This window comes from Primulina huaijiensis, chromosome 16, assembly GCF_012295235.1.
Source record: "Primulina huaijiensis isolate GDHJ02 chromosome 16, ASM1229523v2, whole genome shotgun sequence".
In the NCBI taxonomy this organism is placed as follows: domain Eukaryota; kingdom Viridiplantae; phylum Streptophyta; class Magnoliopsida; order Lamiales; family Gesneriaceae; genus Primulina; species Primulina huaijiensis.
This window is the reverse complement of record NC_133321.1, coordinates 13,677,151-13,703,807: the sequence shown is the minus strand read 5'-3', so window position 1 is coordinate 13,703,807 and position 26,657 is coordinate 13,677,151. Positions and strand designations below refer to the sequence as shown.

The 26,657-nt window shown below is 37.0% G+C and overlaps 4 protein-coding genes across 4 annotated transcripts; all 4 read right to left on the bottom strand.

Annotated features, from left to right (window-relative positions):
* Positions 1-732: 732 nt before the first annotated feature.
* LOC140961750 (RING-H2 finger protein ATL80-like) lies at positions 733-1,512 on the bottom strand. Its single transcript, XM_073420433.1, has one exon. It carries the CDS (start codon positions 1,433-1,435, stop codon positions 875-877), a length of 561 nt encoding a protein of 186 aa, XP_073276534.1. The 5' UTR covers positions 1,436-1,512; the 3' UTR covers positions 733-874.
* Positions 1,513-4,651: 3,139 nt separating this feature from the next.
* LOC140960855 (outer envelope pore protein 21, chloroplastic-like) lies at positions 4,652-6,874 on the bottom strand. The gene is made up of 5 exons (XM_073419162.1): positions 6,656-6,874; positions 6,268-6,342; positions 5,968-6,120; positions 5,774-5,872; positions 4,652-4,976 (listed from the first exon to the last, which is right to left on the bottom strand). Exons 1-5 carry the CDS (start codon positions 6,746-6,748, stop codon positions 4,893-4,895), a joined length of 504 nt encoding a protein of 167 aa, XP_073275263.1. The 5' UTR covers positions 6,749-6,874; the 3' UTR covers positions 4,652-4,892.
* Positions 6,875-7,761: 887 nt separating this feature from the next.
* Positions 7,762-17,827, bottom strand: LOC140961340 (dolichyl-diphosphooligosaccharide--protein glycosyltransferase subunit 1A-like). The gene is made up of 10 exons (XM_073419801.1): positions 17,630-17,827; positions 17,333-17,377; positions 16,566-17,200; positions 16,331-16,478; positions 16,077-16,253; positions 15,242-15,313; positions 15,059-15,148; positions 9,083-9,241; positions 8,753-8,977; positions 7,762-8,156 (listed from the first exon to the last, which is right to left on the bottom strand). The coding sequence occupies exons 1-10, from the start codon at positions 17,732-17,734 to the stop codon at positions 7,968-7,970; spliced, it is 1,845 nt and encodes a 614-aa protein (XP_073275902.1). The 5' UTR covers positions 17,735-17,827; the 3' UTR covers positions 7,762-7,967.
* Positions 17,828-22,441: 4,614 nt separating this feature from the next.
* Positions 22,442-25,519, bottom strand: LOC140961039 (uncharacterized). The gene is made up of 5 exons (XM_073419361.1): positions 25,367-25,519; positions 24,784-25,210; positions 24,039-24,289; positions 23,580-23,942; positions 22,442-23,365 (listed from the first exon to the last, which is right to left on the bottom strand). Exons 1-5 carry the CDS (start codon positions 25,517-25,519, stop codon positions 22,442-22,444), a joined length of 2,118 nt encoding a protein of 705 aa, XP_073275462.1.
* Positions 25,520-26,657: the final 1,138 nt, after the last annotated feature.

Here is a 26,657-nt window from a genome sequence, read left to right as displayed (position 1 = left end):
GCATTCACCAAGGAGCTTGAGAAGAATAAATGTATTGATGTTCGTCACATTCAATCAAGTGAAAACTCATCAGATCTCTTCACAAAGGCACTTCCTACGACAATATTCAGAAAGCACATATATAATATTGGGATGCGCAATCTACGAAATTTGTGAAAAATTGTTCGTGTCAACATGAGGGAGAGTTTACGTGACTGCACTCTTTTTCCCTTACTATGGTTTTTATCCCAATGAGTTTTTCCTAGTACGGTTTTTTAACGAGGCAGTATAAAAACACGTAATGTATACAATCATTATGATCATCATCACAAGGGGGAGTGTTGAAAANACAAATCTCATTTTTCAACCCATGAATTTCAAGCTTCACTCTTAAAAAAATGCACTTCTTGGTCTATAATCATTTTATATAATATTATTTGGAATTAAATCATTCAAAAAGTTCTATTAAAATAAAGAAGAATATTTGTGTATAGTTAGAATATAATTATTTTTAATTAGTTAAAATATAATGATATCGGGTTTTGGAATTTGATGTCATGTGAACTGTAAGTTATGCCTTAATTTTGTACAAGTTGTTGACATAAAAATTTGACATTTTAGTTANAAACAATTTTAATGTATTAATTAATTTTATTTTATCATTAGAAAGAATCATCAGAAATTCATTAAAACTATTAATATTTTAAATTAAGAAAAGAATAAAAAAGACCAATTTCTTCCGATTTGCAGCAATAAAATAAATAAATAATTTGAATGGCTTGAATTCTTGGATGCTACACAGTAGTATATAATATATATTACAGAACTGATACAGCCTTTGATTTTTCTAACCTAACAATTTTTTCCCATTTTTTGGATCAAATTCAAATTGATATTAAGGTAAATACCTATTCGCACGGCATTCCCTGGGCTCAGATTGAGCTCCGCTGCCGGAGAAGGAGGCCGCCGGCACGCCACCGCACTTCTGACACCGTGAGGACAACAGTATCTGGCGGCAAGACGGACACGAGGAATGAGATCCAAGCCACGTGTCAATGCACGCGACGTGGAATCCGTGGCCACACTGCGGCAGCACGCGGATCTCCTCCCCCGCGGCGAACTCCGCGAGGCAAATGGCGCAGTCGGAGAGCTCCTCGTCCTCGCCGTAAGTGTGCTTCGGCAACGCCTTCAGAATCTTCTTCTTCAAGCCTTTGTTAGCCGCCGAAGGTGCTGAAGTAGCCGATGCAGGAGCTGAGAAGCCTCCGCCGGAGAGGCGCCGGATCCAGGTGCAGCGAGCGACGGCGACTAAGCCTAACACGCAGATGAGCGCGCAGAGGAGAGCAGCGAGTATCACCACGAAGTCGGCGTCGAGCGGCTCGGACGACGGAGATGTGTCTTGAGACGATGGCGGCGGCGGATAATTTACGCCGCCGAGAAGACGTGAACGGGCAGTCATGTCGGGAGAGAGGAAGAGGAGAAGAGAGAGAAGAGAATGTGTGGTATGGATTTCTTCTGCATAGCTTCGACTGTGGAGGTGGAGAAGTATTTTTAGTGTCAATTATTTACTAATTTTATTTATTTAATTTTTTTTAAAAAAACATCAATTTTTATTTATTTCTTTTAAATTTCTAAACAAACTAATTAAAATTACTTTTTTAGAGGATAAAAATTATTTAAAAAAAAAGCTATATATAATTTTTTTGGTTACATCTAGATCGAGAAAGAAACGAAGCAACTTACATAGTTACATTGACTAGATTGGTGATTAAAAATTATCATCATTTAATTCACAATTTATAATAACAAAAACTCCAAATCAAATAGATTTTCAACCCGATCCGATTCATATAAATTATAACTTTTTGATTATTTTTTATTTTAAATATAAATAAAAAATATATATGTATACCAAATTCAATATATCTTTGAAACAAGAGTTTGGTACATTGGATATCCACAATATCCCTTCAATTGGTATACATCAGCACAAAACTATTTGCGTCCAACTCTCTAACTGTTTTCACAGATCAAGTTAGCAAAGACATGATGTCTCGATTTGGTATTCCACCCTAACTTTATGGTCAAATTCAAAGGGATAACATGTCAAATATATGTAGCCCGTTGATACCTAAGGTTAGGACCAAAATTTTCATGTTCTAACATACCCAAATAATTAGGGACGGAGCTAGAAAAACAAATTTGAAAGACGAAAAAAATATATTAAAAATTTTAGAGAAGGAAAAAACCAAGAAAAATGAAAATAATATAATTATATACGGTCTCATGTCCTTTTAAAAAATTGAGGGGATGAAGAGAGGGTGGGAAGGCGGCTCCGCCCCCCACTGGCTCCATCTTTGCAAGGGTTGCAAATATTAGAAGTATGACTGCAAGCGAGTCAAACCACTCATGAGCAGCTCAGACAAAATTCGACTCGAGTTTAAATTGACCGAACTCGAGTCGAGATCGAGTAGCCCGACTCTTCACTTGAATCGAGTTAGAGTTTTAATTGTTTTCACGTAATTAAATATATATTATTATTACTAGATGATATATAATTTAATGATATTTTGTGACCATGTGAATACAAATTTTAAATTATGTTACAGACAATTTCGAACTCTTTGAACACAAGATCGAGTAATTTTATATTTTCATGAGTCGAGCTCGAACTTGAAATTGAATATTCGATTGATTTCGAGTCGAGCTCAAGCCTAAAATTTTAAATGAGGTAATATCCAAGTAATATGATATTCGAATTCGACTCGACTCGACTCGACTCGACTCGTGAGCACCCTACTCGTAAATGTCATTAACACAAGAGCAGAATAATTCTTCTTGGGCCAACGCTACACCGGTATAATGATATATTTTAAGTACTGATAGCAACCCAAGTGGTGAATCTAAGTAAACTATAGAATCTCTCTAAAGATATCAATATCTAACTCAAGCTTTTGAGAGATATTGCTCAGAACAATCTCGATTTCTAATGTGTGTGTTTCTAGTATGTCTTTTTGTAAGATGTATTTACGGGTCCGACTCATACCTAACTTAAAAATTGATATTTTTGTAATAAAAATAATAATTTTTCATGAGTTGAGTTGAGTTGAGTTGAGTTGAGTTGAGTTAGAGATTTATCTCACAAAATTAACCCGTGAGATTATCTCGAGTTTTTAGTGTTTTTTTTAAAAAGAACCTCGAATGTTCTTTTGTATAATTTTTTTTCGTGAAAACAAGAAAATAAATTATTGAAAAATACGCTAAAATTTAAATATTCTTGTTTGGCTGATGATGCAAAATAAAATCCATCAGCAAGTGAAGCTTATCTCTTTCATGTTTATCCATCAGACGGTGGGAAGTAGTTCTTCCTTTTCTATTATCAGGATTTAACCGACAACCTTTTTGCACATTTTTTGTTGTAATAAAGTTAACAAAAATAAATGCCGAAATAAATAAAATATTACAATAAAATACATGCAAAATTATTAAATAGTCTTAAAGCGAAATTTCCAGCCGTATATATCATCACAGTAAATGTGTCTTTTGTACAATGAGATCGACGCACACATTTATCTTAGTCTCTGTCAGGAAAAAAAATTTTAAATAAATAACTGACCCAAAAAAAAAATCTTCTGGTTTGAGAAAAATATTTGTGTAATTTAAAAAGAAATATTAATGAATTGAATTTTTCACTTCTAATTACTTAAAATTATAACACAAAAACTATTGTGAGACGGTCTCACGGATCAATTTCGTGGGTCGAATCTCTTATTTGGACCATCCATGAAAAAATATTCTTTTGTATGTTAAAGAGTATTACTTTTTATTGTGAATATCGGTAAGGTTGATCCGTCTCACAAATAAAAATTCGTGAGACCGTCTCACAAGAAACTCACTCAAATTATAATTTATACCTATAAATTTGTTCGGAATATTTGAGCAAAGAAACTAACAGTTCTTGGAACAGTTCTAAGGCGTAACAACAGCTCGACTCATTGACACCTAACTACTCAGGTATATCGATCGATTTTTCTGTGTAAAAGTATTTAAAATTACATATTTTCCAACAAATATACGTTCGTCTCTCAACTCATTGGCAAATAATTGGCTTTTCGATATGCCTATTCTCATGAATATATTTATATTAGGTTCAACCCGCTGAAAGGGAGTGTAACAAATACCCACTCAACCTTCTTTTCCATTTTCTTTTGAATTTTGACCTTCTTTACCTTAATCTTCAGTCCACTAATCCTGCTTTATTTTCTTCCAACTATTCTATCTTATCCTTTGTATTAAAATTATTTAATCTTTCTCCTTGATTCTCTCATTTATCAAAGTCTTCTCCTCGTATTGCTAGTACCTAGCACCTGTCCAATTATCGGACTAGTTTGTGCAAGAACCATAGGTGTAAAAAGAAGGGAAAGAGAGCCCAAAGATCAAGATCAAATGAGCGCGCATTCTCGTTCTGTCAAGAGAAGATCCACTTCAAACCTCTCATAAACGAATAATCAGTCAAAATCCTTCTCTCTAATTCATGTTCATCTTTTCTTCTATTTTCTGTCTCTACTATTTATTGTTTTTGACAATCTATTTTTCCAGCCAAATTATTTATTATATTATTCATTAATCTCATATAATAGAGATTAAATGTTAATCTGAACATAATCAAAAGTGGAACTAAAACCTTAGAACAATAGCATCGGTTGAGAAAATGTGACAAAGGAATAACATGATTATTGAAGCATGCAGCAAATATGATATCATAAATTCAGGTCATCATGTTTTGTCGTAAAAAAATGACTTCATATATAACTTGCAGTTACATACTTCGACCACGTAAACAGTGAACTACACGATCCTAATCGGAGCTACCAAGTATTACCATCATATGGTTGGAAAATATGCCTCTCTGTCTCTCACAAGTCATATCTCACATTCCATTTTCCGTTCCCATCAGCATTGAAGGTCCAATTATTTTCTCTAATCTGCAAGTATGGAATCTGAGAAAGACCAAATCAGACAAGAAATGCAAATAGATAACAATTTCAAGAGCTGAAAGTAAACATAGCACAGAATACATCTTCAGTTCACGAGAAGGAAGAAAGTAACTTCCTCATTCTGCCCACAACAAAAATCCAAAACATACTCCATTACCTTATCAGAATTAACTTTCCCAAAGCATCATTATATGTAGTCATTTGACCTAAACTCAAAGTTTACCATCACTATCAATGCACAAAAGAGCAATGTTCTATCAACAGTCAACTTTCAACTCTCATCTAAAGCTTTCGCGATACTTGGAATAGAAATAATGCAGAGCGGGTGGGGGTCAATCAATAAATCTAACTGCACAAGAATCAATGAGCATTGTTAAGAGCACACATAACCAAAGTTGTTATTTTGATTTTGATGTGTACTTAGTTATTACTTGAAAAATTAGTGAAATCTCTGAGAACTTGAATGAGGTATAGGTACCAGAAAGCATATTGCAATTTGCAAGTACAATACATCGAAGTTGGAAAATTTGGACTTTTTAATGCTTATTTTTTCGGGAGAGGATTGATTTTTGTGGGGGCAGGGGGAGCAGGGTGGTGTGTGTGTCAGATTTTCCTCAGGAATATTTGGCTCCAACTAAATCAACCCCTCGAGCAAACAGAATCTCAGTTGCATGCATAAAACTCAAAAATGGCAAAGTGTCATTCGGACCAAGTCTAAGTTAGAAGATTCAGTTCGCTCCACTTCATCAAGAAATGGCAGGTTGATTGGCTAGGGGACTTCAATGTAAATCTAAACATACCTTGTCAACAGCATCACATCCAAACTTGAGTCGCAAATCTTGGTCTTTTTTAATATTGAAGATATTCCAACAAAATTCAGCTGCTCCACTGGAATTTATCTGTTTGAAATTTGGAAATTAAATTACATCACTGCATCACACAAATAATTGTTAAACATTGTATCATCACGAGTTGGGTGAGCAAAACGACTGACCTCTCTAAACTCCTCGTCAGCATCACATCGAGCCTTAATAATTAAGGTCAGCAACCCATTAGCAGTTATGGGATATTCCTTCTTTCCACGTAAATTAAAGTGTAGCTTCTTATTCCTATTGTATTGAACTCCCACACCAAGGCTGGCTGATAACTACACAAGTCAGTGATATGTCAATCTGCAACTCTTCCACCAGAAAACATTCAATACCACTTCTCCAATTCATTTCCGGGGTTCTTGAGATGTGGAGGAGTTACCACTTGGAGTTATTCAAATCACACGAAAAAGAAGAAGACGTACATCAGGAGAGAAATGTCTAATCATTGCACGTAGGTAAGTAGGGCTTCCAATCCTCGTGTCTAGCTCCCCATTAAGCTTTCAATTCGAAATCCCCCCCATGCATTGGAAGTTCAAATAATGTCAGTGGAGAATAAATCAATACAAGAAGACTCCCACCAAATATGCAAAGCAAGAAATAGAAAAATTGATGCTGAAACATGAGAATTTCTCAATGTATACAACACAGATGAAAGCTGAAATTATTCTGACATCCTAATTTCACTCAACGAGAAATAAATAGAGATGTCAAACATAAATTAAATAAAAGTAGCCCAAAAATAAACCCCAAAAAAAAAAAACACGCACACGCACACTCACACATACAAAAAGGAAAAGAATTGGATAATACTTGGCAGAAAGTGTTGGAGGCGATGGGGAACTTTTCCTTGGCGTGGAATCTGAGTGATTTGGAATCTCCGCCATACCTAAGCGACGTCTCCATCTTCTTACTCACTTATCCAAATCCTCAATCCACCAAATGAGTTCTGATTAGAAACCCTAGAACATATACAGCAGAGGGTTCAATTTCATTAGCATGGTTTATAATTCCTATTTTATCGGAAACCAGTTTTAATATAGGCAAAAACTCGACGCTTTTATTGGTTGTATTTTGTGAGACGAATATTTTATTTAGATCATCCATGAAAAAATATTATTTTTTATGTTAAACGTATTATTTTTTATTGTGAATATCGATAGAGTTGACCCGTCTCACAGATAATGATTCGTGAGACTGTCTCATAAGACACCTAATATTTAATATATTAAATTAAATTTGTAGTTCTAAGCAACGGGTTTTCGTTGCAATCCAATGTTCTAAACTTGATTATGTATAATTAGCAAAGAAAAAATTGTACGGGACAATTTTTATTCTGATGTCTGTAAATTTTTTTTTTTTAAAATTCGTATTATTAAATATTTATTATTTAAAATAAAATTTAATGGTTAGATCTTACTTTAAAATTTTTTAAAAATTGTTTTACACTTTTTCCTGTTTTTCACACTTAATATAGTGAATTAAAAGAAGTTTTTCAAGCTTTTGTGCGAATCGGAACTTTTTCCTCACGCTTCAAGCTTCATCGTCTCTAAACCGCTCTTTGGAATACTGATGATAATATTTGATAGTAGATTTGATAATTAAGAAAATCAAATTAAGATTTTTAAAATTATGTTCAAATGTATTGTGCAGTATTCTAAAAGACACCGCCTAAGCGACGTTTATAGAATCTGATATAGATTTTAGAATATGATATAGAGAAATTATTAGAGAAATATGAAAATAAATAAAAAAAATTAGACACATAGATTAAAAAAAAAACTGCCTAGACGATGAATGATCATCCGACTACCATCTACTCTTGTTTAGAACACTGATAGTGTGAAAAAGACTTTAAAATAGTACTTTGATAGTCAAATTATACAGGGATAATAAATCTATACATATAGATAACATGATCATTTATAATTTCAATTCTTTATATAACTTAAGTTAATGTTGGATGAAGGAATGACAAAGGATACGGTGCCTAATGATAGTGTCCCAAGTCTAACACATTAAATTAAAAATAAAGTTGCTTTGTCTAACAAATTTTTTTAACCCAGCAGATACAAAGAGGTCACAGAGTGAAATTCTAATAAGGTAAATCTTTTTCTGACCTCAACTATATATCGATAACTTCAAGAAGATCATCGACTTCCTGTCTCAAGACTGAAATCTTCTGCTGGATCGAGGCCACACGGTTTTCGATCTCTCGGCCCCCAGATTTCTTCTCGTACGAGTCTGTTACGGTGGAGTGTTTCAACATCAGCTTCTCTTGCAATTCCTTCTCTTTGGACACAAGTTCGTCCACCTTGTATATTAACAGGTAAAATATGAGACTTTGAAACCAGAAACACCTAGCTAGTAACACTTTCCAAACCAGATATTTGGATGATAAGTGAAGATGGCAGTAATTGGTGAAAACTGAAAACACGAGTCACCCACTAATCTATAATCTCCGAAGCTACTATAAGCTTACTTCCTGACTGAGGAACGCGATGCTCACTATTGAGCAGAAGGTTGTGAAAACATAATTTTTTGAACTCGTGAAAAGGACTGTTCCTTTTCCTCTTTACCCAACAGAATTGCAGGAACTTGGTTTTTCTCCAAATAGGAAATAATTTGGCAAGCAAATAGAAGGAAAAATTACCGGTATGGCACTTTTATTAACCTGCGACCACAGTTGGCAATATTTATGGATCCCTTCAGTGAGAGGAATAAAAGCAGCCACGTAGATCTGCTTAAGCCTATACATGACTACTCGTGGTCTTGTTTCTTTTGTTATTCAACATAAACAACACTTATATACTTGGATTTCCCTCCTACAATTTGGGTTTTTGTTTTCTTAAATTTCAAGAAGACAAGAACTAATCAGTAAATTCAAGTAAATGAAGAGAAAGGAAGAACCTTTGGAAGTATCTGAGTAGCCTGCGAAGAAGACTGCAAAAACGACAACAATGATTTCAACTCCTTCGATAGCTCCTTAAGTGTACTATCAGCAGCTTTGCGTGCTGCTTTGCAAGTCTGAACATCGCCAGTCCTCGAAAGATCACGCAATGATGCTTCTAGCTTGTCATGAATAATTAGACATCGGTTCATAACATTCTGGAACTGCTGAATTGCAGTTTGGACCTGTACAACTTTTCAGATTAACTAATGCTCTTCTTTTATAAGATTGATATAATTCAATATTTTTCCATCCAACCAGATACAGAAAAGGAAATAGCAATGACATACCTCATCCCACTGCAGCTTTGAAAGATAAGATGAAGATGACTTAGAGATTGTCAAGTCTGCATGTGCATATGCTATACATGCCACAAAGAAAAGGAAAAACCCAAAAACCAGCATCATTGGCTCCCTAAGCAAGGAAAGATTGCTGAATTGGTAAGAGACCTGAGGCAAAAAATTATACATATTAGCGTGCTCCAGAAGAAAAATAGCTGCAACTTATAAGTCAGTATTGCGTTATGAGACTATTAAATGAATAATCATTGAGATGCATAATGCTATACACATCGTTAGATTTACCATCTTTTCAATCCATTTTGATAACTGGATTTGAGGCTCATTATGAGAGAAGCTATTGATGTCTGAGGCACTATTTTTTTTTACAAGAATCCCTTTCCAACTAAAATACACTTAAATCATAAAGATAAAAATTATTTGCTATCTAGAAGCAAAGCTTCCTGGTGGCCTGCCGCTGCCTCAGCAGCAAAGCTTCACCCACTAAGTCCACAACAATACAGGAGTAGAAGTAAGCCTTACTTCTATCCTGATCCCATGTTTATAAAGTACAAAGTAAATTAGAAATAAATAATAAACCACAAATAAATAAATAAACTAAAGTCCGTTTATCTTGTGCTTGCATAGTGTCGTTACTCATCACATCATCAACCCCTTGAGACTTGCGTTTGTCCTAAAACACGAATAACGGGTAATGTCATGCCACCACGGTCACATCCTCCCTTCCATCGACTGGTGTTATTTCTCCAATCCCTCCAACCAAAATAGTTCCTTGCACCGATGCCTTGGCCTGCAGATCCATTGCAATTGTAGCGCAGCCATTTTATCCTTCGTTCTTCCATTTCTGAGCTGCTCAATTTCTTCACAAATTGGGTTTTTTTTCTCCTAGGGATAAGGGTGGGCACGGGCTGGTTTTTTTTTTGACATTCTGGTTCTTCGGATCAGATACCCGATTGTTTGGATAGTAAAAATTTTTTAACATCCAAACCCAAATAAGTTGGTACCTGAATATTTACCAACACTCTCTATTCTTTACCACGTTTATTTACTATGATTTGAATTTCAATCCTAGAGCATCATTAACAAACTATAAATTAAATTATTCTTCTTCACAGTAAGTAAAATAACAAGCCCAAATAAATAAACCAAAAATGCAAAAGTTTTCGATGACAAGTTGATAACATAATAAAAGAGTGTTTGTCAATTTCTTGTTTTCCAGTAAATAATCAAACAAAATCCATAACACGAAGTTCACATGACTTAACATCTTGAATCAGCACAGTGATTACATATTTTTTCGATTCCCAGTCTTGAATCGGCCATGATGGCTATATGTGAAAAAGAGATGAATCAATACCTATTTTTGTCAATTTTAAAAAATAAATTAAGATAGGTGTTAGTATTTCTCAATCATTTCAATGTCACACAAATCTTCCTCAAGTACATGTCACACAATCATTTGAATTAAAGTAAAAAAACTTAAATAAAAAGTAACTCTCTCAATCATTTCAATGTCACACAAATCTTCCTCCAAGTTAATTTGTTTTGAATCAAAGCCAATGTTGAGAACAAATAAGACTGAACCATTTTGGAGATAAAGAACTCCTAAATGCATCAAATACATGTCCTCCCATACTAAATGCAGCCTCTGAAGCAACGGTGGAGATTGAAACTACGAGTATATCTAGACAATTCGAGAAAGAATTGGAAACATGGAGAAATTTATTTCCACCAACTTAATGTTTCAAAATTCTCTTTCCCCTCCTCACCTACTACATATTTCTACCTCAAATTTTATTACTTCATCCCCCACTCTTGCACATCTTGAACTCTTATTTTAGTTACAATCTTAGAACCATTTCAAAATCATGAACCACTCGCTCAAACATTTCTAAGAAGTATCTTTTAAGTAAATTTTGGAACTTCTTACAAAGAACATAAACTTTCGGAAGTTCTTTGAAGTGTGTGACAATATCTTAATTCTTAAGTTATAATCATTAAATATCTTATAAAGAACATCTTTCATTTTTTATTTCATAACCTCATTTTTTCCAATATCGGCACACACTTTATCAAAAGAAATTCTATGAACTCCATCATTAAGGCATCAATCAAGGATATAACATAATATAAAATCGTATTCATTTTTCAAGTATCATGGATCAATTGAAAAATATTAATATGCAAAGAATTGGGGGTCAAATGAAAAACTAATTATGATTTTATATTATGTCATGATACTTGATCTGCGTCATAAATTGGAGTCATAGAGTTTTTTGTATTGACAAAGAGTTCATAGAGTTTTTGTTTGACATAATGTATAACAATATTGGAAAAAATGTGGTTACGAAAGAATAAATGAAATATGACCTTTATGAGTTATTTAATGCTTATCAATTAAGGTATTGCATACACTTAAAAAAGAACTACTGAAAATATAGGTTATAGTTGTTCCACACGTTACTTGATATATATTTCTAAAACATGCTTGAGTGAAGTGCAGGATGATTTTGAAATGGCAATTAGATTGTCCTTTTCCAAGAACACCCTATATAAGAGTCTTTTTCCAACACTACTACTTTAGTCTACGATAAACTTAAATCCTAAAGATAAAAAATTACTTCTCTACTTCTCTGATCTATCCTCATCCCATGTTTATATAATACATTCATAAATAAACAAATAAAATGCAAAAATAAACGATAAGACACATAAATAAATAAATAAACTTAAAACCATTAATTTAGTGCTTGCGTTGCCTCGTGGCTCATTGCACTCAGGTATTGAAAGTTTTCCAGAAATAGGTCTGAAAACTTATATGATAGGTCGTAGTTGTCAAATGCGCACGAAGCACGCGCTTTTTGCGCTTTATGCGCGCTTAGGAGAAGAAACAGATTTTTGTTAAAAATATCTAACAAAGGAGAAATCGCCCATTATAAGTGTGATTTCTCCACTATTTATTAAAAAATAGAGCAAAGGAAACCATGATATCGGGCTCTCTGCCCTCTACCCTGACATTTTAATATTTGATACTTGGAAGATGAAAATGATAATGAATTAATATTTGATATCTCATGTTTCATATTTTTTGAAATAAATTGATTGTATTTTTACTTTTTAGAATATTTTATTTATTGCGCTATATTTCTGTAAAGTGTGCGCTTCGTTTTGCGCTTGCGCTTTAAGCCCAAGGACACCTGAGCGTTTTAATGCGTCTAGCATTTTTTTGTTACTATGCGATAAGTTACGAATGATGTGAAGTAAACGCAAAAAGGTGAAATAATACAACGACCAACTAAAAATGGAGAACATATGTGACATAATTGTCTTTGATAGCTGATTTGAAACGATAATGGAGAGAAAAGTGAAATAACAAAATGATTGCTTAAAAAAGAAAAATGTTTCATTATTTATAATACAATAATTTGAATTTATATGAAATAATGCGATTAAAAATTTTCCAAAAAAGAAAAAGCAAAACTTCAAACATACTTTATCCAAACCTCATGGATTTCAAATTCATCCCCTTCTAATTTGGAAGTAGACTTGGTTCAGAAATTTCAACATGGAATATATAATAACAAAGTTTTTTCTACCACGCATTTAAGTTATCCTTCGAAATTCATAGTATTGGCCCCATCTAATTTAATACTAGAGCCAGGTTTGACAATGATATAGCATTTAACGATCCTATACGAAAACTAGTGAAATAATCATTACATTTTATACCTATTTTAGGCATCTTTGATGCTAAATACCATTTAGTGGAAAAGGTCATAATTCAGCCTCTGAAAGTTATCTTCAATTATTAAATTTTTAGCATAAATTAGGATATGCAACAACCTAATGCAAGAAAAATGAGAAATAGCATAATAATGATTTCTAAAAAACGAACAGGACAATTGATTTAACAAGCCTGGAATGAGTTGAGTATCACCAATAGAATAATCATTGCCTTCCTTTTGTTGGTGGGCTCTTGCCACTGGATTTCATAAATTGTTCTTTTACTATCCAAAGCTAACGAGGCTAATCTAATAATCACGAATTGCAAAAGTACCCCCTAAGTCTACGTGGATTTCATTAACGATAAAAACTCTTAGAATACGTTTGGTACGGGCGATAGGCTTAGGATTAGCTCCTTAACCTACTTTTGTCTCGTTTATTTCCTGGCCCATCAATCCTTCAACTAGTGATAATAAAACCTTAGTGGCCAGAAAACAAATCCCTTCTCACCTCATTTCCATTGATAGGGCAACAATTATTGAACAGTACCTGTGATAACACATGGAAATTACAAAAATGCTCATTTCCCTTACCTAATCTACTCACATCATCCCCCCTTTCATACCCTGCCGATAGCTGCACATGGAAAGAATAATCTCCCATTGAAGTATGGAGACTCAAAATCAAAGGGGAAATGGAGATTTTGAGATTTGGAGAGCAACATACAGTAATTATCAGCTGTGTTGAACTTATTTCTTGTCTTTCTTCAAGGAGGTCTTCTTTTTTCATTTTCATTTTCCTTGTATAGGGTTTTTAGGCACCCGAAAGTTTGTGTTTCTTATTTGTATTAATATGGTTTTCTGCAGTGGGCATTCGGTTGCGTGTTGGATTGATTTATATTTTGATTTATTTTACGTTATTGATTGATATTCACTAAATTTCTTGGATTTAATCTAGCCAATTATTTATGCATGTGTTGTTTGACCTTGAATCGAAAGTGAATAGATTAAAAATATCTTCACAAATATCGATTAACACATGATTAAGCTGATTAGAAATAGTATTCGATTTCAATGTACGATATTAAGCACAAGCTTAGATTACATAATTGTTGAATGCGTTTTTGTTTAATTAAATTCAGTTAGAAATAATTGAATTGTTAAATAAAAATAAGATTTATTAATTATAAAAATAAATTAATAATTACCAAAAAGAATTTCACCGTGACTTCGAATAATTCTTATTTGATTAATCCAATATGTGGTGATAATTGATAGTTTGGTACCGTTGTGGCTTCTCGGTCATTTATTTAAAATTTGAATCTACCTAAGCTCAATCCTACCGTCAATTAGTTTAGTTGCAATTTCACTTTAGAATAATTAAGTGCTTTTTAATTAGTTTAAATAATCATAATAATCATTTCATTGATTTAACCTTGATTAGATCAAATAATTTATATCATATTAATTAGATAATAATATCTGTGCAAACGACTTGGACTTCATCTAATTTATTATAACTTGACCCAATACACTTGCTAGAATTCCCAACAGAAATCGTCGGTAAGTAGTGTAAGTGTGTGTTTTGTTCTTAACACATTCAAATATATAAGTTATCATTCCCACAAAAATCATACCAAACAAAATATATTTTATCCCAATATGTTATATATTCTTACTTATAATTTTTTCATCACCCAAATTACTAATCATTCAACAAACACATCCTACGAACCAAGTGTTGCCTTAATATGCAAAGAGTACAATCCATAAGATCAAAATAACATTTCTTTACCATTTGATATCTTTTCTTCATAACAGTTTCATGAAATCTAGTTGTGCCTTGTTTTCTTGTAATTAAAGCAAATTAATAACAGTAAAAGAATTGAGAAAATTACTTTTTTGGTCCTGTATGTTTGTTTTTTTTGTGATTTTCAAATTTCAGTTTTATTCCTACATCTTCTGATTGTTGGCAATTTTAGTCATTTTTCATCTGGAGATCTGATGTGACACTACACACGTCAACGTCACATCAACACTGCATTGGTGTCACACCAGTGTCACGTCTGAAAAAAGACTAAAATTACAACAACAAAAAAACAAAGATAGCGGATTAAAACTGAAATTAGACAACATAAAAAACCAAAATCACAAGAGGCAAACATAAAGGATCAAAAAATTAATTTTCCGAAAAAAAATCATTTTTACAAACAAAATTGAAAAATGACATTTAACTGCAACATACCTGAAAATGTTGATTGTGCTCAGGCACGACATTTTTCTTTTCTAATACAACTACTGGTCTGCCAACCATATCCAGATGGGAGAACTTTGTCTGCACCACCTCACAAAATAATAAATAGCATTAGGGACATAACTACCCACTTAGAGGGACAATATGTTAAGAACACAACCACAGTTCTGTCACCTCTTGAGACTGTTGTTCGATTGGAAACGGAACAGATGCAAAAATATCATTGGACCCCTCTGGCAAAACAATCTGAAATTAAAGAATGGATATATGATAGCAGTTAAATGGAAATAGAGCTGTCAAACGGGCCGGCCAGCCATCAAATGGGGCGGGGCTGAAAAGCCTCAACCCGCCTCGCCGTGGGTTCTGGTTAGGCAGAATATTAGCAATGTTACACAATAACAAGTATTAAATGTCACGACAAACAAATCATATAAGATTTCAATGTCTGATTATATTTTAAATAAAAAATCACATATTCAAACAATATGAATAACATAAATAGAAACTTAATTATAAAAAAAATGCAAGACATTAAAAACACATCAAATGCTAGTTTTAAATTATAAAATAAATCTCTAAAAATAAGTGTCTTGATGCAACAATTCACAAAAAATAATGGAAAATTAGAAAATTTATTTTTTAAAAAAGCTGGCGGGGCTGGCCTGCCACAACCGGCAACCCAGATGGGCCACTAAAACCATAACCCATCCTGCCTATTTTTCATGGCGGAGCGGGGCGGGCTGGCCCGACCACCATTTTGACGACTCAAAATGGAGATACAGTACCTAATCCACCATCGCTCTTCATCCAAATAAATTTGGACAAGCACAAACAAATGAATATGGACTTGCACCAAAATCAGGACAACCAGAAAACAGGATAAACAACATGACACTCTAATCGGTGAAAAAATTTGGACTTCTTCATTTCCAAGACAATACGAAGCCTAGATAACTGAGCCATATCCAAAATTTTTAATACAAATTGAGAGTATCCATAGAAACTTTACCTTTACAGTAAGATTTTCAATAACAACTTCATTCATCGGACAACCAAAGGAGATGTAAAGGACGCGTTTTCCCTCAGACAGAAACAAGAAATCTTGAAGCGGCAAGCCATATCCAACAGTGAAAGAAGATCTCCAACCACCAAACATCGGATACCTAGGTTCAATTTCCAATAGTGTCTGCAATCGTTGAAAAAACGACTAACCATAGAAGGAAATAAAATGCAAAAGCTTATACCAAGAGAATCAAGACGCACCTTTGTTGAATCACTCCATACATTAGATGTGGAAATATTTCCTATCTCATCCCTAAAGTAAATGGAATGAGCTCTTGGCGGTAACTTGGCAACAAGATTTCGGAACGCTGATGCACCTCTTACATGGGGCCGGGCCTGATAGTCGAGTCTGCAATTAAAGGAACGATAGAATAAAAACTTGGTGTCAATTAAAATAGAAGAAACAGGATTGTTCCGAAAAGTGAGATAGTTCTACCTTGAAAACTCCCCAGTGATCTCAGCACCAGCATGAACAAGGTTATAGCTTTCAGTGACTTGCACATTTCCCCAATGGGAAATCTCTATCTCACGTACCAATTCTCGAGCAACAGAAAATGGGTGGTTGTTGACATAGTGAACGGTTATTGGTATGCTTGAGAAAGGAGCAATATTCTCATAAGGACCATATTTTATTTCTGAACCAGAAAACTTGGAAGTATCCAACTTGGTATAAGATTCAACTTTTGGTTCTGGTAATTTAACAGTAAGTAACTGAACATTAACCGCATAAGGAGAGAGGAAACATGCACTCTCCTCAAAGGAAACAAGCTGAACATCAGCCTGTGTTATTTTTTCAGGAAATGGTCTCAGTATTTGAGTATATACAGCTTTGACCTCCAAAGTTAAGCTTCCTCCCTTCAGCAGTTCCTTGGGTAATGAGACAGAGTACCAAGTCAATTTTGGATTCATTCCCTCAGGATTTACAGGTTTAAGAGGAACGCTATCAAAAGAGCCTTTTGCTTTTCCTTTCCCTTCACCAATGGACGCTGTCAAAAATGCCAAGCTTTTTGCTTGTTTTTCAGTGAAAGGTAATAAAACCTCCGATACTGAGTCATCACCCTTATTTTCTACCTGCAGACAATATAACAGCAAACCAACAAAATAAACATTGATAGCTGATTAAATGAGCTAAATGCATCTTCAATTGATCACTAAAACCAACAACCTATCTCACAACACAGAAACTTTAGGTGAAAAAACAACCTTCAGCGATATAGTGCTTCGTACAATATGTGATGATAAATCAATCTGCATCAGAAGATCACTCAAAGTTAGCCATACAGAATGGACAAAACTCGAAAACCACGTTACGGTATATCATAACGCTAAAAATCTAAATGACCCCAAATGAACATAGAATTTTCAGTTTTAAACAAAACCCACAAAGATGATTCACCATCCAGGCCACAGACAAAATGCTCATATTCTGAGGCTTGTTCATATATGGGCTTCAACAGGACAAAAAATCCCAAAAACAAATCTTTAGAATCAGATTTTTACCTTGCGATCGAGCTGGGAGATGACAAGGCTGGAGACGGCAGGTGAGAAAAGCATGCAGAATCCAAGAAGTATGAACAACGACAGATCAAATCGAAATCGCTTCATTTTTGGGTCGGCCGCAGAAATAATTTCAGTCACGAGAAAGTAGTGAACCGAGGAGGAGATCTGGGACTGATGACTTTGGTGAGGTTTTAGGATGCATATGTCACATTGCAGCTCGATAAGTCGCTGCAGAAATAAAACACGACTTTGCGTGTTTTGGGCAAAATTCTCATGAATGATTGTGTTTATCCACCTTCAAAAAATATCCACCTTTTGAAATAGAAGATTATTTTCCAAATTTGGAATACTCCTAATATTCTTCAAAATTCAGATAAAAGATGAGCAGATTATGACTAAATATATTGACAATTTCAAATCAATTAGAACAAGATTTCCTGAGCAAAACCAACTTGATTTTGAATTTTCTTCATTTTTTCCCAAATATTTCATTTATGCTTCATTTAAAATTGTTTTAGCAACAACTTCAAGAATGATTTTGCTGCTTAGCGCAGCTGGAGGTCAAATTGCTCCAAATAATTTGATATTCATAAAGTTAAATCTCAATCCAGTGTTTTGACTCGTATATCTAAATGTTCTGAATGTCCCAATTTAGTATTAAATGTTACAAATTTTGATCATATAATTCATTCCCTCAGTTTTTTGAGTTGAAATTAACGTTAAATCACGTGAGTTGCATGTCAATTTCAACAACAACCAACTCCCCCCAAAAATATGAAATTTTAGGTTGGAATCAAAAGTTGTCATTCTCATCTCGATGCAGCAATGATATTTACGAGCGATAGGGACATGAGTCAAACATCTGGGACTGGATAGAGACTTTTTCATTGGGACGGTTTTTCATGATAACTATATATTTTATGAAGATTATAAGATTAACGCCAAAACATCACCCGACCTAGTGCTAAAAATTGAAAGCCTCGTATACGAATAGCTACAACATAATTGATGCTCACTGAAAATTTAGGATTCGTTTCCAGCAGGTGATACTAGTCCGAATGCAGGCATCGAATTTGCTCTAAGCCTGAAATCACGAAGGAGATCGTTAGAAGAGGGCCGGGAAAGTGTCCCGGCGTAGTCCCTCCGACGCTCAAGTCAGATACTGAGAATGGAGTGAGAGAGCAGCTAAAGGTGCTGCTGAAATCAATATAGTGAATGTCTGAATCAGATGATGAACATCCTTTTGGGCTGGGAATACATCCTTTGTATACCCCGGAATCAGTTATTGTTGGACGAGGTCCAACTCACATAGCTCAAAAGCTATTATATCAGCTCCCTTCCCACACAGATGCAGCTTTCTTGAGTTCACTGGGATGATTTGATCTTGCCCGCCGGACGTGCAGCAGTTTCACCGAGGTATATTTCTCCCTTTAAACCTTAACTCGAAGTTCAATTTACGATTGATTTTATTCTTGTTCTCTCATTTTCGTCTTCTTTATTCAGGGCATCATGTATCTAGAGGAGTTGGTTGAGCGGGCCGACGTCAGGTCTAACGCCTGCTACGATTTACGCGAGGGTAAGGCTCTTCGCGACCAGCTCCATGCTACTATTGACGAGGCGAAGCGACACATGCTAAGGAGCTTTCGGAGTCCCAAGCTTGATATGATGAGCTTCTGACAGAGAAAGAGGAGGAGCTTCAACGACTGATAGAAGACCAGACAAAAGAGATCCAAAAGTTGAAGAAAGATCAAAGACTTCCCGAGCTGAACTAGAACAAGCCTGTAGGGACCTTAAGACGCCAAGGCGCAACATGTAAAGAAGCCTCCTCATTCAAGGAAGAATTCCTCTAGTCCGAAGAGTTCAACAAGATTTGTGGTTCGAAAGCTTTTCATTACTTGGAGGTGGGTTTCGAGTGTGCAGTCGACCTCTTCAAGGCTCACGGCTACCCTCCGACAAGCTCTTCCACCGACTTCATCAGCCTTGATGACTTCGTAGCGAGTCTCCCTCCTGACCTTTAGATCATGTTCCTTTACTTATGTTATTTTCTCATTGACGCAGACGATGTATGGCTTCGAGTCGTATTTGTCATACACTGCACTGCTTTACTTTCCGTACTATTATGCGATTATAGATTTTATGACGCTTATATTTTGTTATCTCTTTTTGCACATTTTTGGTATGAGACTCACTTTATGCCACATTGAGTATCTTGCGTTTGAACATATTGCTTTTTCTGAGTTTATCTATGATGTTTTGGAACCACTGGGGTAAATAAAATCGGCTAGAGTGTGAGCTTATCGAAGCTCTTTCCCTTTTGTCACATCTTTTCTTCTGTCATGCTTAGCAAATAAAATCTAACTTTTGTTTTCCTTTCTTCTTCTCCTCTACTAGGAATAGTCTAAGTAGGTAAAATATGATTTTCAATCTCCCACCACTTCTCGTCTACTAGACGCAGCCCAGATAATAAAAGTTTCATCTCTTCACCTATGACTCCTCTATTAGACGATGCCTTAGCAGGAAAATAAATTTTTACTTCCTCACCCTGACTCATGTGCTAGGCGATGTCTTAGCAAGAAAATAAAAGTTTCACCTTCTCACCCTCTGACTCCTCTATTAGGCTATGCCTTAGCAAGAAAATAAAAGTTTTACTTCCTCACCCTAACTCATCTACTAAGCGATGCCTTAGCGGGAAAATAAAAGTTTCACCTGCTCACCCTCTGACTCTTATACTAGGCGATGCCTTAGTAGGAAAATAAAATTTTCAATTTTCCTTCCTCTTCTCCTCTACTAGGCTCAACCTCAGTAGGTAAAATTTAATTTTTAGTCTCCTCAACTCTTCTCCTCTACTAGGCGCAGCCGAAATAGGTAAAATTTTATTTTACTTCCCCTCAACTCTTCTCCTCTACCAGACGCAACCTAAGTAGGTAAAATTTAATTTTCCATCTCCCCAACTTTTTTCCTCTACCAGGCGCATCCTAAGTAATTAAAAATTTAATTTTTCCTCTCCCCAACTCTTCTCCTCTACTAGGCGCAGCCCAAGTAGGTAAAATTTAATTTTTCTTCTCTCCATTTCTTCTCCTCTACTAGGCTTAGTCTCAGTAGGTAAAATTTAATTTTCAGTCTCCTCAACTCTTCTCCTCTACTAGGCTCAGCATCAGTAGGTAAAATTGTTTTTTCAGTCTCATCAACTCTTTTCCTCTACTAGACGCAGCCGAAGTAGGTAAAATTTAATTTTTATTCCCCTCAACTCTTCTCCTCAACTAGGCGCAGCCTAAGTATGTAAAATTTAATTTTTCCTCTCCCCAACTATTCTCCTCTACTAGGTGCGACATAAGTAGGTAAAATTTAATTTTTCATCTCCCCAACTCTTTTCCTCTACTAGGAACAGCCTAAGTAGGTAGAATTTAATTTTTTCTCTCCCCAACTCTTCACCTCTACCAGGCGCAACCCAAGTAAGTAAAATTTATTTTTTCTTCTCTCCAAATCTTCTCTTCTACTAGGCGCAACCCAAGTAGGTAAATTTAATTTTTCATCTCCCCAAGGCGCAGCTCAAGTAGGTAAAATTTAATTCATCTCATCCTCCTAAAACAACAACATCCATGAATTGAACAGAAGAATTTGGTTTTATTGAATTTCAACTGATTACATATGACAAATTCAAAAACGAAATACATCAATGCTTAAATCAAGAGTGGTATTTCCTAAGGTAGTAAGCATTCCAGGGCCTCTTCAAAGCCTTGCCTTACGCATTCTCCAAGTAATAGGCCCCAGAATTAAGTTTCTCGATCACTTTGAAAGGACCCTCTCACTTGGGGTTCAACTTTCCTCTATGATCTTCTTATACCTTTCTCAAAACCAAGTCACCCACTTGGAAGCTTCTTTGAATGACCTTACGATTGTAGGACAAAGCTATACGATTTTTATAAGCTTCCATGCGAATGCTCGGGGCCTCTCTCTTCTCTTCCAACAAATCAAGGTCAGTGGCCCGTCTCATACTATTATCTTCGTCATAGAACATCACCTTGCAGATTCCAATCCAATTTCAGCTGGGAGCACTGCCTCATTCCCATAGACTAAACTGAACGGCGTTTCTTTTGTTCCTTCCCTTGGAGTGGTTCGATATGCCTACAAGACACTTGTTAGTTCATCCACCCAATTGCCCTTAGCGTTGCCAAGCCGAACTTTAGACCTTGCACTAGTGTTCGATTAGTCACCTCGACCTGCCCATTACTTTGCGGGTATGCTAGAGAGGTAAAGACTTGTTAGATCTTCGTCTCTTTACATTATGCTTGGATCTTAGCTCCCTAGAACTGTCTTCCATGATCTGATATCAGTCTTCTAGGCACCCCATATCTGCACACTATGCTCTTCCACAAGAATTCAAGACATCATTCTCAGTGATCCTAGCCAAAGGCTTTGCTTTCACCCATTTCAAAAAATAGTCTAATGCTACCAACAAAAACTTCTTCTGAGCGGGAGCAACAGGGAAATGTCCCACAATATCAGTTTCCCACTGGTCAAAAGGACAAGCAGCTATGATAGTTTTCATCAACGCAGTCGGCTAGTGATGCAACTAAGCATGACGTTAACAACTATCATAGGACATCACTAACTCGTGGGCATCATGCAGCACTGAGGGCCAACAATAACCTGAGCAGCACTTTCCTTGCCAAAGCATAAGCTCCCAAATGATTTCCACAACATCCCTCGTGAACTTCTCAGAGCACATAATCAGCTTCTTCGATATAAAACTTATCGACTACCACATAATGCGAACAATTTATCTTCAATTTACGAGCTTCCCTAGAGTCATCAGAAAGCTTTCCCACCTTCAAATAACCAGTTATGACAGTTCTCAAATCCTCTTCTTCCTGTTCGACTGCAGGTGAACTCGTGTGGGGTGAATTCGACCTGAAATACCACATTTCTAGTCTTCCAACTTCCCATTGTCCCGGCTATTTTGGCTAGAGTGTTCGCCTTTTCGTTTTCTTTCCTTGAAATCTGCTCAAACATGACCTCTGTGAACTTCTCTCTAACCATGTCCACCTCTCGAGCATACTCGATAAGTTTTTCATTTTTCACTTTATATACTCCCTTCATCTGCTGCGATACCAGTTGTGAGTCAGAAAAAAAAAGCACCCGGATAGCTCCCACGTTCCTGACTGTCCTGAGGCATGCCAACACAGCCTCATACTCTGCCTCATTATTAGATACCTGAAAATCCAACCTTACAGCCAACTTCACTTCAACCCCAGTCGGCAAATCAGTACCAACCCACCCCACTTCCATCCTTTGAAGAGGAATCGTCCACGTACACCTTCCAAGGGCCTCATCCTTGTGATGTACAGTTTCCGCCAGAAAATCGTCTAAGGCTTTTATTTTGATAGCTGTTCTTGGCTCATACTGCATATCATACCCTCCCAGCTCAGTAGTCCATCTAACCAAACGACCGAACATATCTGAATGAGTTAGGATCCTACCTAATGAACTGTTGGTGAGCACCACAATTGGATGAGATAAGGAATATGGTCTCAAGCATCTCGCCATCATTACCAAAGCCAAAGTCAACTTCTTCAACCCTGAGTACCTTATCTCTGCCCCTTTGAGTGCCATGTGAAACATAGTAGACATACTGTTGAGTTTATCCCTCTTGCTTGACAAGAACCGAACTGACAGCTCTTTCGGTGGCAGATAAATATACCCACAAAGGCTCACCCGTTGCCGATTTGGCAAGGACTGGGAGCTCAGCAAGATATTTTTTCAACTATTCAAAAGCCTTCTCACAATCCGGACCCCATTCAAATTTTTTCGCCTTACGCAAAACTCGGAAGAATGGTAAGCTTCGATGAGCAGACCTCGAGATAAATTGCGCCAGCGCGGCAAACCTTCCCGTCAGCTGTTGAACATCCTTGGGTCCTCGGGGAGAAACCATATCTTGGATAGCTCAGACCTTCTTGGAGTTAGCCACAATCCCTTTCTCTGTCACCATATAACCCAGAAACTTCCCACTCCTCACCCCAAAGATACACTTCTGAGGGTTCAACATCAGCCCATAGGACCTGAGGGTGGAAAAAGTCTCCACTAAGTCAGGTATGAGCTGGGTTGAGTCCCTTAATTTCACCATGATATCATTCACATATACTTCGACATTCCTCCCCACCTGCTCAGAAAATACTTTATCCATTAATCCCTGATACGTGGCTTCTGCATTTTTGAGTCCGAAAGGCATGACCACGTAACAGAAAGTTCCTTCAGAGGTAATAAAACACACTTTATCTTGATCTTTCATGGCCAAGGGGATTTGGTGGTATCCCTGATAAACATCTAACACACACAGATATTGATGACTAGCCGTGGAATCTACCAACTAATCTATCCGATGCAAAGGATAGCAATCTTTAGGGCACGCCTTATTAAGATCTCTGAAGTCCACACACATCCTCCACTTCCCCAAACTCTTCGGCACTAGGACGACATTCGATAGCCAAGTAGGAAACTGCACTTCTTGAATATGCCCAGCACTAAGCAACTCTCCCACTTCTTTTTTTATAACTTTATCATTTTCGGGCCCGAAATGTCTCTTCTTCTGTTTCACCGGGCGAGCATTTGGCAAGATATTCAACCGATGCTCTGCAACATCCGGGGTCGTCCCTGTAAGCTCTTGAGATGACCAGCGAAGACGTTGAGATTAGCCTGCAAACAATTAATGAGTTTTTCCTTAACCCTTGGGACAAGGTCAGAGGATATTCTAAGTGCCTTCTTCTCGGACCCCAAAGCTATAATCTCATGCTCTTCATCCACCACCTTTTGAACCTCCTACTTCACTATCCGCTTCTTCCTCCCATGTTCATGTTAACCTCCACCCACGCTCTCTTTCCTTCTTCTTTCACTACCCCTTCATAACACCGACGCGCAACTTTCTGGTCCCCACACAAGACTCCAATTCTTTTTCTCACCGGAAATTTAAGTTTCTGATGACAAGTAGAAGCTACAACTCTAAAATACTTTAGGGCTGACTGTCCTAGAATTCCATTATACGGTGACGGGGTGTCCACCACGGTGAAGGTTATCATCTTTGTTACCCGCCGAGGATCATTCCACAATGATAGGGGAAAAACAATCTGACCCGGCGTCGAGATGGCGGTCCTGCAAACCCATACAGGGGGTAGAGACCGACTCAAACTCAAATCCTTCCACCTTCATTTGATCCAACGTGCTATTGAACAACATATTCACAAAGCTTCCATTATCAATAAAGATCCTTGCCATATCATAATTGGCAATTGTGGATGTCACCACCAAGGCATTGTTATGTGGAGCCATAACGCCTCGGAGGTCTTTCGGCTCAAAGCTAATGACAAGATCTTGGGGTAAGTCCGCACCCCTAGATATCTCGAAGTTCTCCAGCCTTCTTCCGTGCACGTTCCAAGCTCGTCCAGAGTCTCCATCAGTAGCACCCCTCAAGATCATATGGATCATTCCTCTCCTAGGAGGGTTGTCCTCAATCATTCTCCTCCTCGGATCGACAGGCTCCCGAGGGACATCTTGACCCCACTCTTCTCTTCTATGCTCTCCAAATCTCTGATTGATCCATGGAGGGCTTCAACCTCGCCTAGGGGATGGGCGAGGTCTTGGTCGACTGCCGGATGAGGATCTTTCTTGTCTGTCCAGTGGAGGCAATCTAGATCCGCTCTCAACCCTCTACGACTTCTCCCATCTCCCCTCTGATTCTCTCACCTCCATCACCTTGACACGATTCCTATTCAGAAGAACATGGGATGATAATTGTCCTCTGCCTGTAGCTTTATCATCCTCTCTCTCACTCACGCCTCTTTTCCTACCTCCTCTTTCTGTTCCCTCAACTCTACTTCTCCCGGGTCGCTGCTCCATCCTCTTGTGCCGTTGGACGTCTTCTAGATTTACATATTTTTTCGCTCGAGCTAACAGATCATCATAGCTCAATGGAGGTTTCTCGACCAGAGATTTGAAGAATTCCCCTCATCTCAGACCATGGGTAAAGGCAATTATCATGATGTCAGAGGCAGCCGCTGGTATCTCCAGCATGGCATGGTTGAAGCGCTGGATGAATTCTCGCAAAGTTTCAGTTTTTTTCTGCTTCATCACGAACAGGCTCAGGTAATTTTTATGGTGCCTTTTGTTGCTAGCAAATCGGTGTAAGAAAGCAGTGGAAAAATCCTCAAAAGACTATATAGAGTTGGGTTGTAGCGTATTGAACCACTGATGGGCTGATCTCACCAACGTGTCCAAGAACACCTTGCACCTAACAACATCTGAGTATTGATGTAACAAAGTCGCATTCTCAAATTTTCCCAAGTGTTCATACTCTCCCACGCTTGATTGTCGAAAACTTGGGGGGAGTCATTCCTCCAAAATGGCGGGGTAAAAAGACTTTCTTTCTCGGTCGCTAGAGTTATGTTTCCCAATTGTTGCCTCAATATTCTTATCTCCCTCCACTTGGGAGGGGCCGCATCTCTTCGACCTTGCTCTGATGACCCTCATCATTCTCCTCTCATTCCTGGTGAGTGCCTTGTTCTTCGGCAAACATAGACTCTTGATTCCTCTTCATGGCCTCGTTTACTGCCTTATTAATGAATTGGTCTAACTGTTCCAGGGTCAGGTTCCCCACATTTTCATTAGGACGAGGTTGCTCGGCTCTCGTCTCAGGACGAGGTTGTTCCTGTCTCATCTCAAGACGAGATTGTCCGGGTCTCATCTGAGGACGTGACGCTACTGAGTTAGTTTTTCTGCTTCCTTTTCGGCCTACCATCTCTACATCTCAGCTCAAACTTCCCACAGACGGCGCCAAGTGATACTCACTGAAAATTTAGAGCTCGGTTCCAGCATATAATACTTGTTCGAATGCAGGTCTCGAATTTGCTCTAAACATGAAATCACTAAGGAGACCGTTAGAAAGGGGCCGGGAAGATGTCTCGGCGTAGCCCCTCCGACGCTCAAGTCAAATACTGCGAATAGAGTGAGAGAGCAGCTAAGGGTGCTGCTGAAATCA

Coding starts and splice junctions, on each gene's coding strand:
- LOC140961750 (XM_073420433.1), bottom strand. CDS start 1,435: ATGACTGCCCGTTCACGTCTTCTCGGCGGCGTAAATTATCCGCCGCCG.
- LOC140961039 (XM_073419361.1), bottom strand. CDS start 25,519: ATGGAGCAGCGACCCGGGAGAAGTAGAGTTGAGGGAACAGAAAGAGGA. Junction 25,211..25,366: donor ATCGTGTCAAGGTGATGGAG/GTGAGAGAATCA, acceptor TGGATCAATCAG/AGATTTGGAGAGCATAGAAG. Junction 23,943..24,038: donor ACTTCAGAGATCTTAATAAG/GCGTGCCCTAAA, acceptor GATGTTTATCAG/GGATACCACCAAATCCCCTT.
- LOC140961340 (XM_073419801.1), bottom strand. CDS start 17,734: ATGAAGCGATTTCGATTTGATCTGTCGTTGTTCATACTTCTTGGATTC. Junction 15,149..15,241: donor TCGAACAACAGTCTCAAGAG/GTGACAGAACTG, acceptor GAGGTGGTGCAG/ACAAAGTTCTCCCATCTGGA. Junction 8,157..8,752: donor CTACTCAGATACTTCCAAAG/GTTCTTCCTTTC, acceptor TTAATATACAAG/GTGGACGAACTTGTGTCCAA.
- LOC140960855 (XM_073419162.1), bottom strand. CDS start 6,748: ATGGAGACGTCGCTTAGGTATGGCGGAGATTCCAAATCACTCAGATTC. Junction 6,343..6,655: donor CCTCCAACACTTTCTGCCAA/GTATTATCCAAT, acceptor TCGAATTGAAAG/CTTAATGGGGAGCTAGACAC. Junction 6,121..6,267: donor TTAGACATTTCTCTCCTGAT/GTACGTCTTCTT, acceptor TGACTTGTGTAG/TTATCAGCCAGCCTTGGTGT.